The sequence below is a fragment of the Megascapheus bottae genome, unplaced genomic scaffold, assembly GCF_031878675.1.
Source record: "Megascapheus bottae isolate mThoBot1 unplaced genomic scaffold, mThoBot2.hap1 HAP1_SCAFFOLD_43, whole genome shotgun sequence".
Lineage (NCBI taxonomy): Eukaryota > Metazoa > Chordata > Mammalia > Rodentia > Geomyidae > Megascapheus > Megascapheus bottae.
The window spans coordinates 1,588,820-1,601,847 of NW_028327392.1; the positions used below are offsets into that span (position 1 = coordinate 1,588,820).

General features: G+C 39.7%; 1 protein-coding gene across 1 annotated transcript in view; it reads left to right on the forward strand.

Moving 5' to 3' along the window:
• LOC150039983 (phosphatidylinositol 3,4,5-trisphosphate 3-phosphatase TPTE2-like) overlaps positions 1-13,028 on the forward strand; it is a 48,677-nt gene that overhangs the window by 11,302 nt on the left and 24,347 nt on the right. Inside the window, exons 6-8 of the mRNA XM_090327493.1 lie at positions 3,587-3,648; positions 8,537-8,642; positions 12,627-12,715. Of these exons, the coding sequence (XP_090183619.1) occupies positions 3,587-3,648; positions 8,537-8,642; positions 12,627-12,715 (257 nt within the window). The remainder of the gene's footprint in view (positions 1-3,586; positions 3,649-8,536; positions 8,643-12,626; positions 12,716-13,028) is intronic.

A 13,028-nucleotide genomic window follows, 5' to 3' on the forward strand; every position in this document is an offset into this window, starting at 1 on the left:
AACAATGTTCATCGCAGCACTATTTACCATAGCAAAGATATGGAACCAAACCAGATGTCCCTCAGTTGATGAGTGGATCAACAAGATGATGTGGTGTTTATACACAATGGAATTCTATGCTGAGGTCAGAAATAATGACATTGTCCCACTAGTAAGGTAATGGAAAGACTTAGAAAAAATCATATTAAGTGAAGTAAGCCAGACTCAAAGGAACATATGCTCAATGGTTTCCCTTATTTGTCATAATCAGTAGAAACCTTGGGCTCTCCTAGCAGAGATTTACAATAGAACAAAATCTAGTAAGCACCTCCAGGATGTAGAAACAAAAGCCATATAATGAGTGATTGTTGTCCTTAATGTACCATGTTATGTCTCATCTCTTTTGCTGTCCCTTGGTTATCTCATATTATTACAATATTTCACCTTGTTATCTGATATATTTTATATATACTTAACTGGTCATTTGAAATTGGATAGGGAAGGGAGGAAATCAAGATGAAGTAATGCACTTTTTATCTGATAAATATAATCTAATCCTTCTATCAATTACAATGAAAGATGTATGGAAAAAAGAATCCTGTCATCTGCAAAGAGAGAAAGTTTCACTTCCGCCTTCCCTATTTCAACTTCCTTTATGTTTGGCTCTTGCCTTATTGCTCTGTCTAGGAATTCTAATACTGTATTGAACAGGACTGGAGAAAGTGGGCATCCTTGTATCATTCCTGATTTCAGAGGAAATGGCTTTACCTTTTCTCCATTTACTTTTATGCTAGTTTGTAGGGTGGTCGTGTAAGATTATACTGAGGAATGTTCCATGATTCCTACTTTCTCCAGAACTTTTTGCATCAAGGGGTGTTGGATCTTGTTAAATGCCTTGTCTACATCTATTTAGATGAGCATGTGATTGTTGTCCTTGCTACTTTTGATGTGATGAATTATATTAACCCACTAGCATGTATTGAACCAGCTTTGGATCCCGGTGATCAGTCCTGTTTGATCACAGTGTATAATTTTTTGATGAGTTGTTGAAGTTGATCGGCCAATATTTTGTTGAGCCGTTTTGCATCAATATTTATTAAAGAACTGGGTCTCTGGTTCTCTTTCTTTGATGAGTTCCTGTCTCGTTTTGACATGAGGGTTAAGCTGGTTTCATAGAATGGGTTTGGTAGAGAGCCTTCACTTTAAACTTCATTGAAGATTTTGGGGAGTATTGGTGTGAGCTCTTCTTTGAAGGCCTTATAGATTTCAGCTATGAATCCTTCAGGTCCTGGGCTTTTCTTGGATGAGAGGTCTCTTACTGCTTTTTCTATTTCATTACTTGAAGTGGGTCTGTTTAGTAGATTTAGATCTTCATGGTTCAGTTTGGTTATTTCAATATTTGCTGGAAATTCGTCCATCTCTTCTAGATTTTCAAATTTGTTGGCATGAAGATTTGACAAGTAATCCCTTGGGATGCTCTGGATATTGGTAATTTCTGTTGTTGTATTGCCCTTCTTGTCTATAATTTTGTTTATTTAGGTGTTCTCCCTTCATTTTTTGATCTGATTTGGTAAGGGTCTCTCAGTTTTGTTAATTTTTTCCAAGAACCAACTCCTTGTTTGTGGATTCTGGGGTTTTTTGGATTCTTAATTCATTTGATTCTGCTTTACTTTTAATAATTTGTTTCCTTCTACTAGATTTTGGTTGGGTTTGGTACTCTTTTTCCAGCATTTTAAGTTGTACCATTAAATTGTTGGTTTGAGATTTTTCTGTAGTAAAATGTATGAAACACACACACACACACACACACACAGCACACACACACAGCACACACACACAGAGCTCACCACATCCAAAGTCACAAACAAGATATTCTATAAAATGAGAAGTTACTTTGTAACTTATAAGACCTATAAAACTTACAAAGTAAGTCTATGATTAGTGTTTTGAAGAAGACCCTCCATACTGATTTCTCTAGTGGATAGACTAATTTCAAACCAACCAACAGTATACTAATATAGTTCATTCTCACCTTTCTGCTCCATACTTGCCAACCTTTGCTGTTGTTTATTTATGACTTCCATTTTGCCTTGGTGTGATGAAATCAGCACAGATTCTATTTGTATTTTCTTTATGGTTAAAGAAGTTGAACATTTCTTTAGGTATCAATTAGCCATTTGCATATCTTCTGAGAACCAGACCTCAACATGGATGACTTCTCACTTGGCATTTAAGATACTTTGTTTTTGCCTATGTGAAAGTTTCACCCAGGCACTGGTAACCCATGCTACTCAAGAATGTGAGATTTGTGGCAACCCAGGCAAGAAAAAATCCCTAAGATGGTTGTCTCTGTTTAACAAACAAAAGGCTAGAAGTAGAAATAATATGACTGAATTAGTAGAGTACCTTCTCTTGATCAAAAGAAGCCAAAGGAGTTCATGGGTTGAAGCTCCCAAGACATATACTCACGATGAGATCTATCCTCATTGGGAAGGCACGTCCTCAGTCCAAAATATGTGACTCAAATTGGCAAGCTGGAAGAGGCAAAGGCTAAGGAATTGGCTACTAAGCTGGGTTAGATGTGCAATGTTGATTTCTCTGTACATGAAGATAATAAATCTGTTCTTCCTCCAGTGGAAAAAAATGTTTAAAGAATAGATGAAAAATTTGTACTTTTCAGGTGAAAGGGTATGTTAAAAATTAGATTATAAGGATGAATATAGAAAGAGAAAAGAACATATTTTCAAACTTAAATTTTGTAGGACAGAACTAAGATATAAGTAGAAGGTAACAGAAGAGACTTAGAGGATGAGTGATTTGAAGAAGTCAAGGATTTGCTATAATTGTCAAAGTATTTGCTACAAAACACTATCACACACACACACACACACACACACACACACACACACAGGCAGAGGAAAAGAGAGAGGGAGAAGAGAGAAAAGCAGGCATGTAAGCTGAGGTAGAAAGTGAGCAAGAACACTACAGCAAAATACTTAGAATTACATAATCTGAGGAATAGGAATATGCGTATTCATTATGCTTGTCTCTCTATATTCTTATGTTTGCAAATGTTCACAATACAATTCAAATAATACAATTACATAGGGACTACAGTTCTAGTTGGTAATGTGGGTTCCTGCTTGCATTTGCACTCAGCACCTGGCACGTGCTTGGCCAGCATTCTCCCACTTCAGGTATATGCTCAGATCTGTTTTTCTTCAATGCTTTTTGTAGATAAAGTATCCTACATTTTCCTGAGCTGGCATCAGTCTGAAACCCATTTCTATATCTCCCACACAATGAGGGCTGTAGATGTGAAGCACCCGGCCCATCTTGCTGGTTGAGAATGGGGTCCTGCTTATTTTGCCTAAGCTGGTTAGAATCACAACCATCCTGATCTTCCCACCTGGGAATCTGGAATTATACACGAGGACCAGCGTTCTTTTCATTACATTAATGAAAAATAAAGTCTTAATATTTCTCAACTGGAAATTTTGAGACAGCAGCACTTCAGAAGAAACAGTACCAATACCAAATGAGTATTTGTGAGTGTATTTTTACACTGGAACAAAGGTTTCTTGAACTCATTTCTGCTCTTTTCTAGGACGAACAGGAACAATGATATCTATTCTACTTCTTGCCACTGGCACATTTTTAACCGCAAAGGTAGGAAAAAGGTTTTGATACTTAGTCTTTTATATGTATTGAATTTGCTAGTTCTGAAGCATTCATGGTAAAATATTAAGGAAATGCTTAGCTCATGGTGATTAAGTGAAAGTGAAAGCATGGATTAATGCAGCCTTGTTTAATATGCAGTTATTTACTGGACTTGTACCCTTGTATTCTTGTTCTGGGCCAAGCCTATAGTGAGAGCAGTAAGACACAAATGCAAAGGAATGTCCAAATTCAGAATCACTAAGAAGAACAGCATTTTAAGGTATATTTTTTACCATCTATAAGTAGTTGCCATTCAAAAAAGTAGTCTGAGAATTCAGTGCATTGTGAGTAAGGTCACTCGTTCATCATTCTCCTCCCTCCATCTCAACCCACTACTTCCTTCCTACCATTTCTTTAATGTTGTAGGATATACACGTGACTTTGTAATTCCGTATTTAAGAAATAAGAATCAACGTTTTCTAAAAAGCTATATCCTCATTAACTGACTTATGTAATTGTAGCCTCTCTGTACAACACCTTTATAATGAGTTTTAAAAATATTTTTATTGTAATTAATAGGAGGGTTACATTACTTTCGCCAGATAGAAGGTGCATTACTTCACATACATTGATACACTTTCTCAAGTCTTGGTCCCCATTTCCCTCCCCCCACTCCCACCCTCATCTTGTTTTTGCCCCTTTCCTATCCAATTTCAAATAACCAAATATGCATATATACAATATATCAGATAACAAAGTGAAATACTATAAAAATATGAGATAACTAAGGGACAGCAAAAGAAATGGGAGATAACATAGTACATTAAGGACAACAATCACTCATTTTATGGCTTTTGTTTCTATTTCCTATAGGTCCTTTCATTTAGCGACATACTGTATGTCCTTATGTATCTAGGTTTTGCTCTATTGCAAATCGCTGCTAGGAGAGCCCAAGGTTTCTACTGATTATGACAAATAGGTGAAACCATTGAGTATATATTCCTTTAAGTCTGACTTACTTCACTTAATATGATTTTTTTCTAAGTCTTTCCGTTTCCTTCCAAATGGAGTGATGTCATTTTTTCTGACAGCAGCATAGAATTCCATTGTGTAAAAATACCACATCTTGTTGATCCACTCATCAATCGAAGGGTATCAGAGTTGGTTCCATATCTTTGCTATGGTAAATAGTGCTGCAGTGAACATCGTTGTGCTAGTGGCTTTAGTGTGTCCTTGTTTCTGGACGGTTGGGTAAATGCCAAGTATTGGAATTGCTGGGTCATAGGGGAACTCTATGTTTAGTCTTTTGAGGAGCTGCCATAATGCTTGAATGAGTTTGCACTCCCACCAACTGTGTAATAATGATCCCTCCTGGCCACATCCCCTCCAGCATCTTAATAATATATATATATATAAAGAAATTAGGCACAATAAAAATGTGTGATGGAAAAATATAGTCTTTTCAATAATTGGTATTAGGACTTCCATATGTAGAAAATTAAAATTGGATCCTTGTTTATCACCATGCACCAATATCAACTCAAATGAATTTAAAGACCTCAAAGTCAGGCCTGAAACACTGAAACTATTGCAAGTTGGAGTAGGAGAAATATTAGAACTGATAGGCATAGGCAGGAACTTTTTGGAAATAGTGGCAAGGCCACAGAAAGTAGGAGAGACTTGACAAATGTGATTATATCAAAATAAAAATTTTCTGCACAGCAAAGAACATAGGTGCTAAACTAAAAAGACAGCCAACAGACTGGTAGATCTTTACCAACAATATATCTGACAAAGTCCTAATATCCAAAATATACAAGAAGCTCAAAAATTAACATCTCCCCAAAACTAATGAGCTAATCAGTAATTTGGCAAAGGAGCTAGAAAGACCTTTCAAAAAAATAATAAAGTAATTTTTAAAAGAATCAAAGGAAAGGTGGGCATTGTAGACTTGTGCCTGTAATCTTAGCCACTTAAAAAGCTAGGAACTAAGAAAGTTCATAAGTAGCTCTGTCCAAAGAGGACAGATAAGCACTGTGATTGTATTAACCCCTTTTCTGTAGGACAGCCTGGAGTACTTCGGGGAGCGCAGAACTGACAGAAATGTGAGCAGTCAGTTTCAAGGAGTAGAAACTCCTTTCCAAGTAAGTTTCTCTTGTCACAAAGTTATTTATGGGGAGATGTTAGTGGCACATTTAGCCTGGTCGCATCTGTAACCCTTCTTTAACAATCAATGATGGCAGAGGACTTGTGACTCCTAACCATTTCCTGATCTTTGGAGGCCCACATCTGTAGCCTCATAGGCTACTTGGCTTGGTTCTCTGTTGGGGCCTACGGGCAGCAAATTGGGGTTCCTGAAATACGGGGCAGGGACTGGAAAAAATAGAAGAGAGACAAACACATGGGGTTGGTAGGTCTGTAGCCCAGGTAAAGACTGCAGCCCCGTTTATCCTCAACTCAAGGCTTCTATCCCTTCTTGAAACCAGGGAACTTCCAGGTGTTACATTCATATGGTAAATCTCAGGTCATTTAAACAGAATAAGGCCAGAAAACCATAAGACAATAAAGCAATTGTCTGATGCAAATCAAGGTACAGTTTGATTCCACTCTGGCTCCCAACAGTTCTCAACAGAGCATCACACATTCCATTTCTTATTCTTTATTCCCTACAGCTTCTGGAATTGAGTCCCCTCCCAAAAAGGAAGGTCAAATATCTGAGGTTTTCTGATGCCTGAAGATGATCTCTGGCTAGTAGATGATCTACTAGCCATTGGTTTCCCTAGAAAGAGAGATTGGATCCTTCACCAGTTTTTGCTAAGGCAATGAGCAATTCAAGGTCTTTAGAACACTGCCAGGATGGTTTTGTGATGACCCCAGTGTAGGGGAAAGAATAGTGCAGAGAAGAGGAAGAACGAGAGATCCTCAGACCAAGAATGAGAGATAAAGACACACAGAGATAATGGGAGTATGAAAGAAGAAAACAGAATGAACTGGGAAAATAAGTATTTTACAAATCTTGTTCCAGCAGACATTATCATATACTTTCATGCCATATTCTTAACATTGTTTAAACTATCCACTGTTGTCCTATTTTCTTCTGATAATACTTTATTATGAAAATATGAAAAATCCCAATTATATTGGATTGGAGTGTTGGTCACTATAAAAAAAATAACTGACCAAAGAACTTAAAGTGGGGAAAGATTCATTTGGGCTCACAGTTTCAGGATTTACTTTAAGGCCACTTGATCCCATTACTTTGGGCCTACACTGACACTGAACAATCATGTCAAGGAGGCGGGTATCGTGGAGAAGGATTGCTCACCTCAAGGTTCCCAGGAAGCTGAGGAGAAGGAAGGGTTTGCGACATGATCCATCCTTCCAGTGACTTCTTTGGTTTCATGAGGCCCCAACTCCTAACATTTTCCCCACCTCCTACTAAAGCTTTAAATTTAGGAAGCCCTCAACAAATGAATCTGTGGATAAAGTCAAAAGCCTCATAATATAATTACTTCCCCATACCCACCTCTGAACACTGCTGGTATACTGGGGATCAAGCCTTCCACCTATGAGCCTTTTAAGTGCACATTTCATATCCAAATTCTAACACACAAAGATGGAACCATACAGTGTATCCTGCAATCATCATCCCAACCTACAGTCATGCTTTGTTTATTCCTTCCCCACTCTTCTCAAACCCTGGGTCACCCTTCCTACTCTTCTTTCCTCAACCAGGATTACTTTGAAGGAAATTCTATTCATCAGGTCCTTTTACCTCACAAGAAGTTTGGCATGACACCCAACATATGTACTCTTAAAAAAAAATCCAACAACTACAAAGCATCTACCCGACACTGATGACTGGCACCTGTCTGTATTTCTAGATACAGGCTGAGATTTGAGAATGGTGTTTCAAAGCCAGCCCTGGCAGGAAATCCTTTCATTCTTAGTTCTAATGAAGAACCAAAACAGCCTGAGTTGGAGATGCGAAGTGGTACAGCACTGCCCTATTGCATCTTGCATTGCCCTATTGCATTTTCAGGCATCTTTCTCACTATTGCCTTTTCATTGTTTGCCCATCCTGGGGCTTAAACTCAGTGGCCTGCTGCTCAGTAGGCTTGAACTCTTCATAAGTGGCACTTTATCAGGTGAGCTAGATCTCTAGCTCAACTTCTGGCTAAGTATATAGAGATGGATTATCTCAAAGTTTTCAGCCCTGGCTGGCATTATTCTTCAGTCCTCTCAGCTTCTGCCTCCTGAGTAGCTTGGATTACAGACATCAGCCACTCACATGCAGTACAAGTGCTTTTGCTAATTGGAAATGTGGCAGTTCACTTTATGAACTCTTCTCAGTTGGTTCATCATCAGACATCTGGAGTTTCTCAAAGAGAATTCTAAGAAATCCTGTTTGAGCAACTTGCTAGGAGCCAAAGAGTATTGGAAGGTTCCCTTACCAAAAAAAACATATTGGAGAAAAAGGCAGATAAAAAATCTCTTCTCTGTAGAGGACCCCTCACTAAGGGTACACAATCATCTAGTGCCGCTATGTGGAGATGTCATTCCTCCTGATGAGGAACTATCTCCCAAACCATAGTCCTTTCTCTAGTGCATGACAACAGATTTTGTCATCGCTGTTTCAGCACCTTCACTGTTCTCATGGTCATAAGCAAGCCTAGAAGCAAGGGCTTGTTCTTTCCATGTTACTGTCTGCAAGTCTCAGCTGGGCTCTTTTTCCACAATGAGGAAAACACATAAGAATGTTGATAATGTAAGGGCTCATTCTAAATGTTGTCTTCCTTTCTTACTGCTGTTCACAAGGTGAAAAAGAGAAGGAAATTAGGATAATGACTTTACATCTGGCATTCCCACTAAAGTGGAGGCTTTTGTTGCTTTACAGAGTCGCTATGTCCACTACTTTGACATCTTGAAGAATGTGTTGAACTGGGAAATGCCAGGGAAAAAACCTCTTAAAATTGTGAAGTTTGTGATTTACTCCATCCAAGGTAAGTGCTTTAGAAAGGAAGGAGAAGACAAGAGGATGTGCGATCCACTATTTGGGAGGGTTTTGCTTATGTTATGCAAATGATCCTACATCACAGCTAAGGGTCAATGCATGTGACCTTCTCCCTCTTGAGCTCTCCTTAGATGCCTCTCTTATTCCCTTACCCATTTCCACTTGAGGGGAGGTTCTACCCCTTGCGTTCTGTTCTCGATGTTCTTGTCTCAACCTAGGATAGATTTTTTTTCCATAGGAGAAGAGAAGATTAAAGAACCCAGTAGAGTCCTTCTTTCTCAGACTCATTTCTCCTTCATGGTTCATCTCAGCATTGCTGGCCCTGCCTCATTTTCTTGGCCAGTCCTTCCAGCGGCCCTTTCTTCTCAGAACTATAGTCTTTTCTCTCTTTCCTCCTCCTCTAAGCATCTCCTCACTATCTTCTCCATCAGGATGCCTTATTTTATTTGTTGCCACCTTTGGCCAGGTCATATGCTAGCATTCAGCTGGTGTTGTGAGCAGAAAAGACAAATAAGTGCTTAGATTTTAAAAAACCAACTACAATGCAGGGGTTCTCAAGGCTCTTTACCTAAAAGCCTCCTTACTGAGAAGGCTGACATGTGGAGGACCACAGTTTGAAGCCATCCCAAGCCACTCTGAGTCTCCAATTGCAACCAAAAAAAGCAAAATGGGGGCATGCCTCAAGTGATAGAGTGTCAGCTAGACAAGCTGAGCAGGTTCAAGACCCAGACTTCAAACTCTGCTACTTGCAAATACAAAAGTTAGACTCTGTTGCAGGCCAGGTTTAGGTAGTACAGACAAGGTTCCTAGAGGGCAGCACTTGGATTCCCCTGACTGCCCTTGTTTGACACTCACACCTGAATCTCCATGGACATAGAACAGGTTTGGAGAACTTGTTCTTCTACTAGACTCCTCTAGCAACTGCCAAGTTGGTGCTGTTTCCAAGAAATCAGACTGTCTAGTTTAGACTTCCCAATATTGCTGGAAAGACTGGCACAGACCACCCAGTTCTCCAAAGTTTTCCCCTGGGTTCTCCATCTCAGTCTTCCCACAACTGGGACTACAGGCTTGGGCCGCTCTACTCTTTTCCTAGATGAAGTCTCTCTTTACACAGGCTGGCCTAGAAAAATAGTGAAAGAGGTTATTTATTTAGAGCTAGAAACCTAAACATGTAGAAGAAGGTGAGACAGAGAATTTTCACTTCATTTTGTCTGTATTTTGTCGGTGGGTGCATGGGGAGATCATGCGTTTCCAGCCCAACCTGTGAGTTGTACCTGAACTCTTCAGCTCAAAGCTACAACCCTACCCCTGTTCCTGGGTGTTGTCCCTAAGCTCTGCAGTACCCTTGAGCCAAGCCCCACTTCCTGTTTTCTGGAGGTTAGATGGAGATAAGAGTCTCGGGTCCTTTTGTGCCCAGGCTGGCTTTGAACCTTGATCCTCAGATTTCAGACACTTAGGGCTATGGTTACTATGGAAGCCACTGAGCCCAGCTTTGTCTGTATTTTTCAAGGATGAAATTCCTTTGTGTGATGTAAATTGTTTAAATGTGAGGAAAATAAAGGCTTAGCACATTGTACTTGTGCATTTCAGTGGCTTATTGCTAGAGGATATCAGTAGAAAGCAGTTGGACAACTGGAACAAGGGGGAGGAGAGTGCAGCAAAAGCCATGTTTCCATCAGAAATCTTTCTGATGATAGTGTTTGATCCATGAAATTAAGAGACACCAAAACAAGGCAAGATGAAAACCCAATCAGACATGCTTCATGTTAATGTGAAATAGGCAAGGTTGAAAGGAAAAGCTTCATTGTGGACTCTGAAACCAGATCTTGGAGGAAAGGCTAAAGGAAGAGGGGCCATTTGAACTGAGGAAAAGGTCACACACCCTGGGGTCACGTTGGTTATCCTAGCTACTTAGGAGGCTGAGAACTGAGGATTGTGGTTTGAAGCCAACCCAGATAGAAAACACTTATCCCCAATTAATTATAAATATTCCAAAGTGAAAGGGTGTCCCATCCAGCGGGACATCAACTAGGGCCAAGAACCTAGAGGGAGGAATGAAAGGGACAGGAGACATGAAGAAGGCAGCAAGACAAGCATCCTGATCAAGCTGCCAATTTATTTTTCACACAAGGGTTTATATGCCTCTTCAGGAGAGGGATTGGGGTATAGGAACTGCTCGGGGGAGGGGGTCCGGTAGTAGGATGTTTGCTTGGGGTAGAGGCCAGGTAGTAGGATGTTTGCATATCAACGCAAGCAGGCATGTGTTGCTTAGTGACCTACTTACAAGATGCAAGCACATTCTTACAGTAAGAATTCAGGGAGGGGGAGAATGTCCCCGATCTCCTCCCGTCATCTTGAAGTAAGTGAGGGGCAAGGATTTAGGCAATATCTGAATTATGGTAGGCGTTAACCTGAGAGGGGGGACAGAGGCCCTGATTCCTAGAATGGAGGCCATGTTGAGGAAGAAGCAAGACCCACTGGCTCATGTATCTGTCTTTCTGCTGAGGCCAAGCATCTTTTTGCGGGGGAATGGTTTTCATAGATGCCAACCTCCATGCTATTGGGCGTGTCCCTCAGGAGACCCCAAGACTGAGGGCTGTTTAGGCTGTCTCCTCGCAGTCTTAGCTGCACCTCATGCAAATGCTCTACACCGGTCAACGGTAGATGCATATCCCTCGAGTGGGGATTACGGTTCCTCTGGGGGCCCCATAGTCCTCATACCCATTTAGTATCTCCCTCATCTAGGCTGTTCAGCACTGGATGGAAAATTCACCCATCCAGAGTCACCATAATGGCTGGAACCAACTAGGGGACTTTGAGTTTAGCACAGAATGTCCCATCACCAAGAGTTTTTGGTTCCAGTCCTCTCAGGAAATGGCTGTGTGGTGGTGGTAGAATCAGGCAGAACCGAATATGTGGCAGCAGTTTCATCTCTCAGTAACTCCAATGGAATGTCACACCTCCTGCTGGGTTGCCAGCAAATTTCTGCACAAACTGGTTAAAGAAGGTAAACCTAAGGCCTGGCTTCGGTGAATTCTCCCAATGATTCCCTGGTTGTTTTCCTGAGCACATTCATTTTGTCAGGCTGACAACCCATTAGTTTTTTTTTAACCTTTTCTTTTTTTAAAAAAAGAATTTATTAACGTTGATTTTTACATCATCTTTTAAATGACAAGTTTAACATACAAGTGTTCAAGGAGGCAATCTCTATTTACAATCACTGGGACTTAGTATTTAGAACTTAATCACAATGAAGCTAAGGTTTGTATGTCATAGAAACACATTAATTTATGAAATAAAACTATGTCTATAGAGTCATAGGTTTTTATGTCTATATAGAGGAGGAATTTAGATTAATGTGGAGAGAATAGGGGAATGCAGCCATAATATTTAACAACATATATCCTATGAACCTGGGGAAATGGAGAAGATAGGATAGGGGTTGATATATCCATCAAGATATGTTGTACTTATAAACTGATTGGTTAATATAAACCCACTTGTGTAACCACCTAAGATACTAAAAGTATAAGTTAAAATGGCATAGAACTATTTCTCTCTAATGTTTGGGTATACCTCACCAATATTATCCTTGATATTGATTTATAAATTTGACTTAGAGAAAATTAAATTTAGATTATTATTATAGAACTCTAAAGGTAGCATTTCATAAGCAAGAAATTCTGGAAGCTCCCAATGTTTTTTTTTTCCTGGAATGGTGATGTAGTAAGAATTTATCTTGTAGAAGATTAAGATATAATGATTTTTCTCTTTCTTTGCAATATTGTGAACTGCTTTAAGAGGCAGAAACCATTTGTAAAGGACAAATTCTATGCAAGATCAAATGATTAACTAAACCCACAACCTTAGTAGGCCAATATTTTCTCTCTTTATTCTCCATTGAGTTAACTGGCAAGACATTTTGCTCTGTACTCTAACAAACATACACGTTTTCTTTTTCACTTTTATGCAGGAGTAGGAGAAGGTAATGGAGCAGACCTGAAAATTGAAATAATAATGCAGCACAAGACTGTATTTACTTGTACTCGCCAAACCTGCACGGTGAGCCAAAGCTCATAAATGAGAATTCTCATGTTTGTGTCAAAGCTCCCAGTCAAGTGGCATGATGGTCTTCCCCAAAGTAACATTCACCAAAAAGAGACAGCTCTTGCCCTCTGTCACCATTCCAGTTGGCATTGCTTAGTTCAGATGCAAAGCAGAGCCTTGTTCCAAACAGTTTCTGAAAGATATTGTCAAACTGTGCTTCAGTTTAGTGCTGCTTCGAATTCACTTGTGCCCACAAATGCTAAGAATGTCCCCAGGAATTACTCGAGGCTTTAAATGCATACATCATGTCAGTATTTGCCATATGATC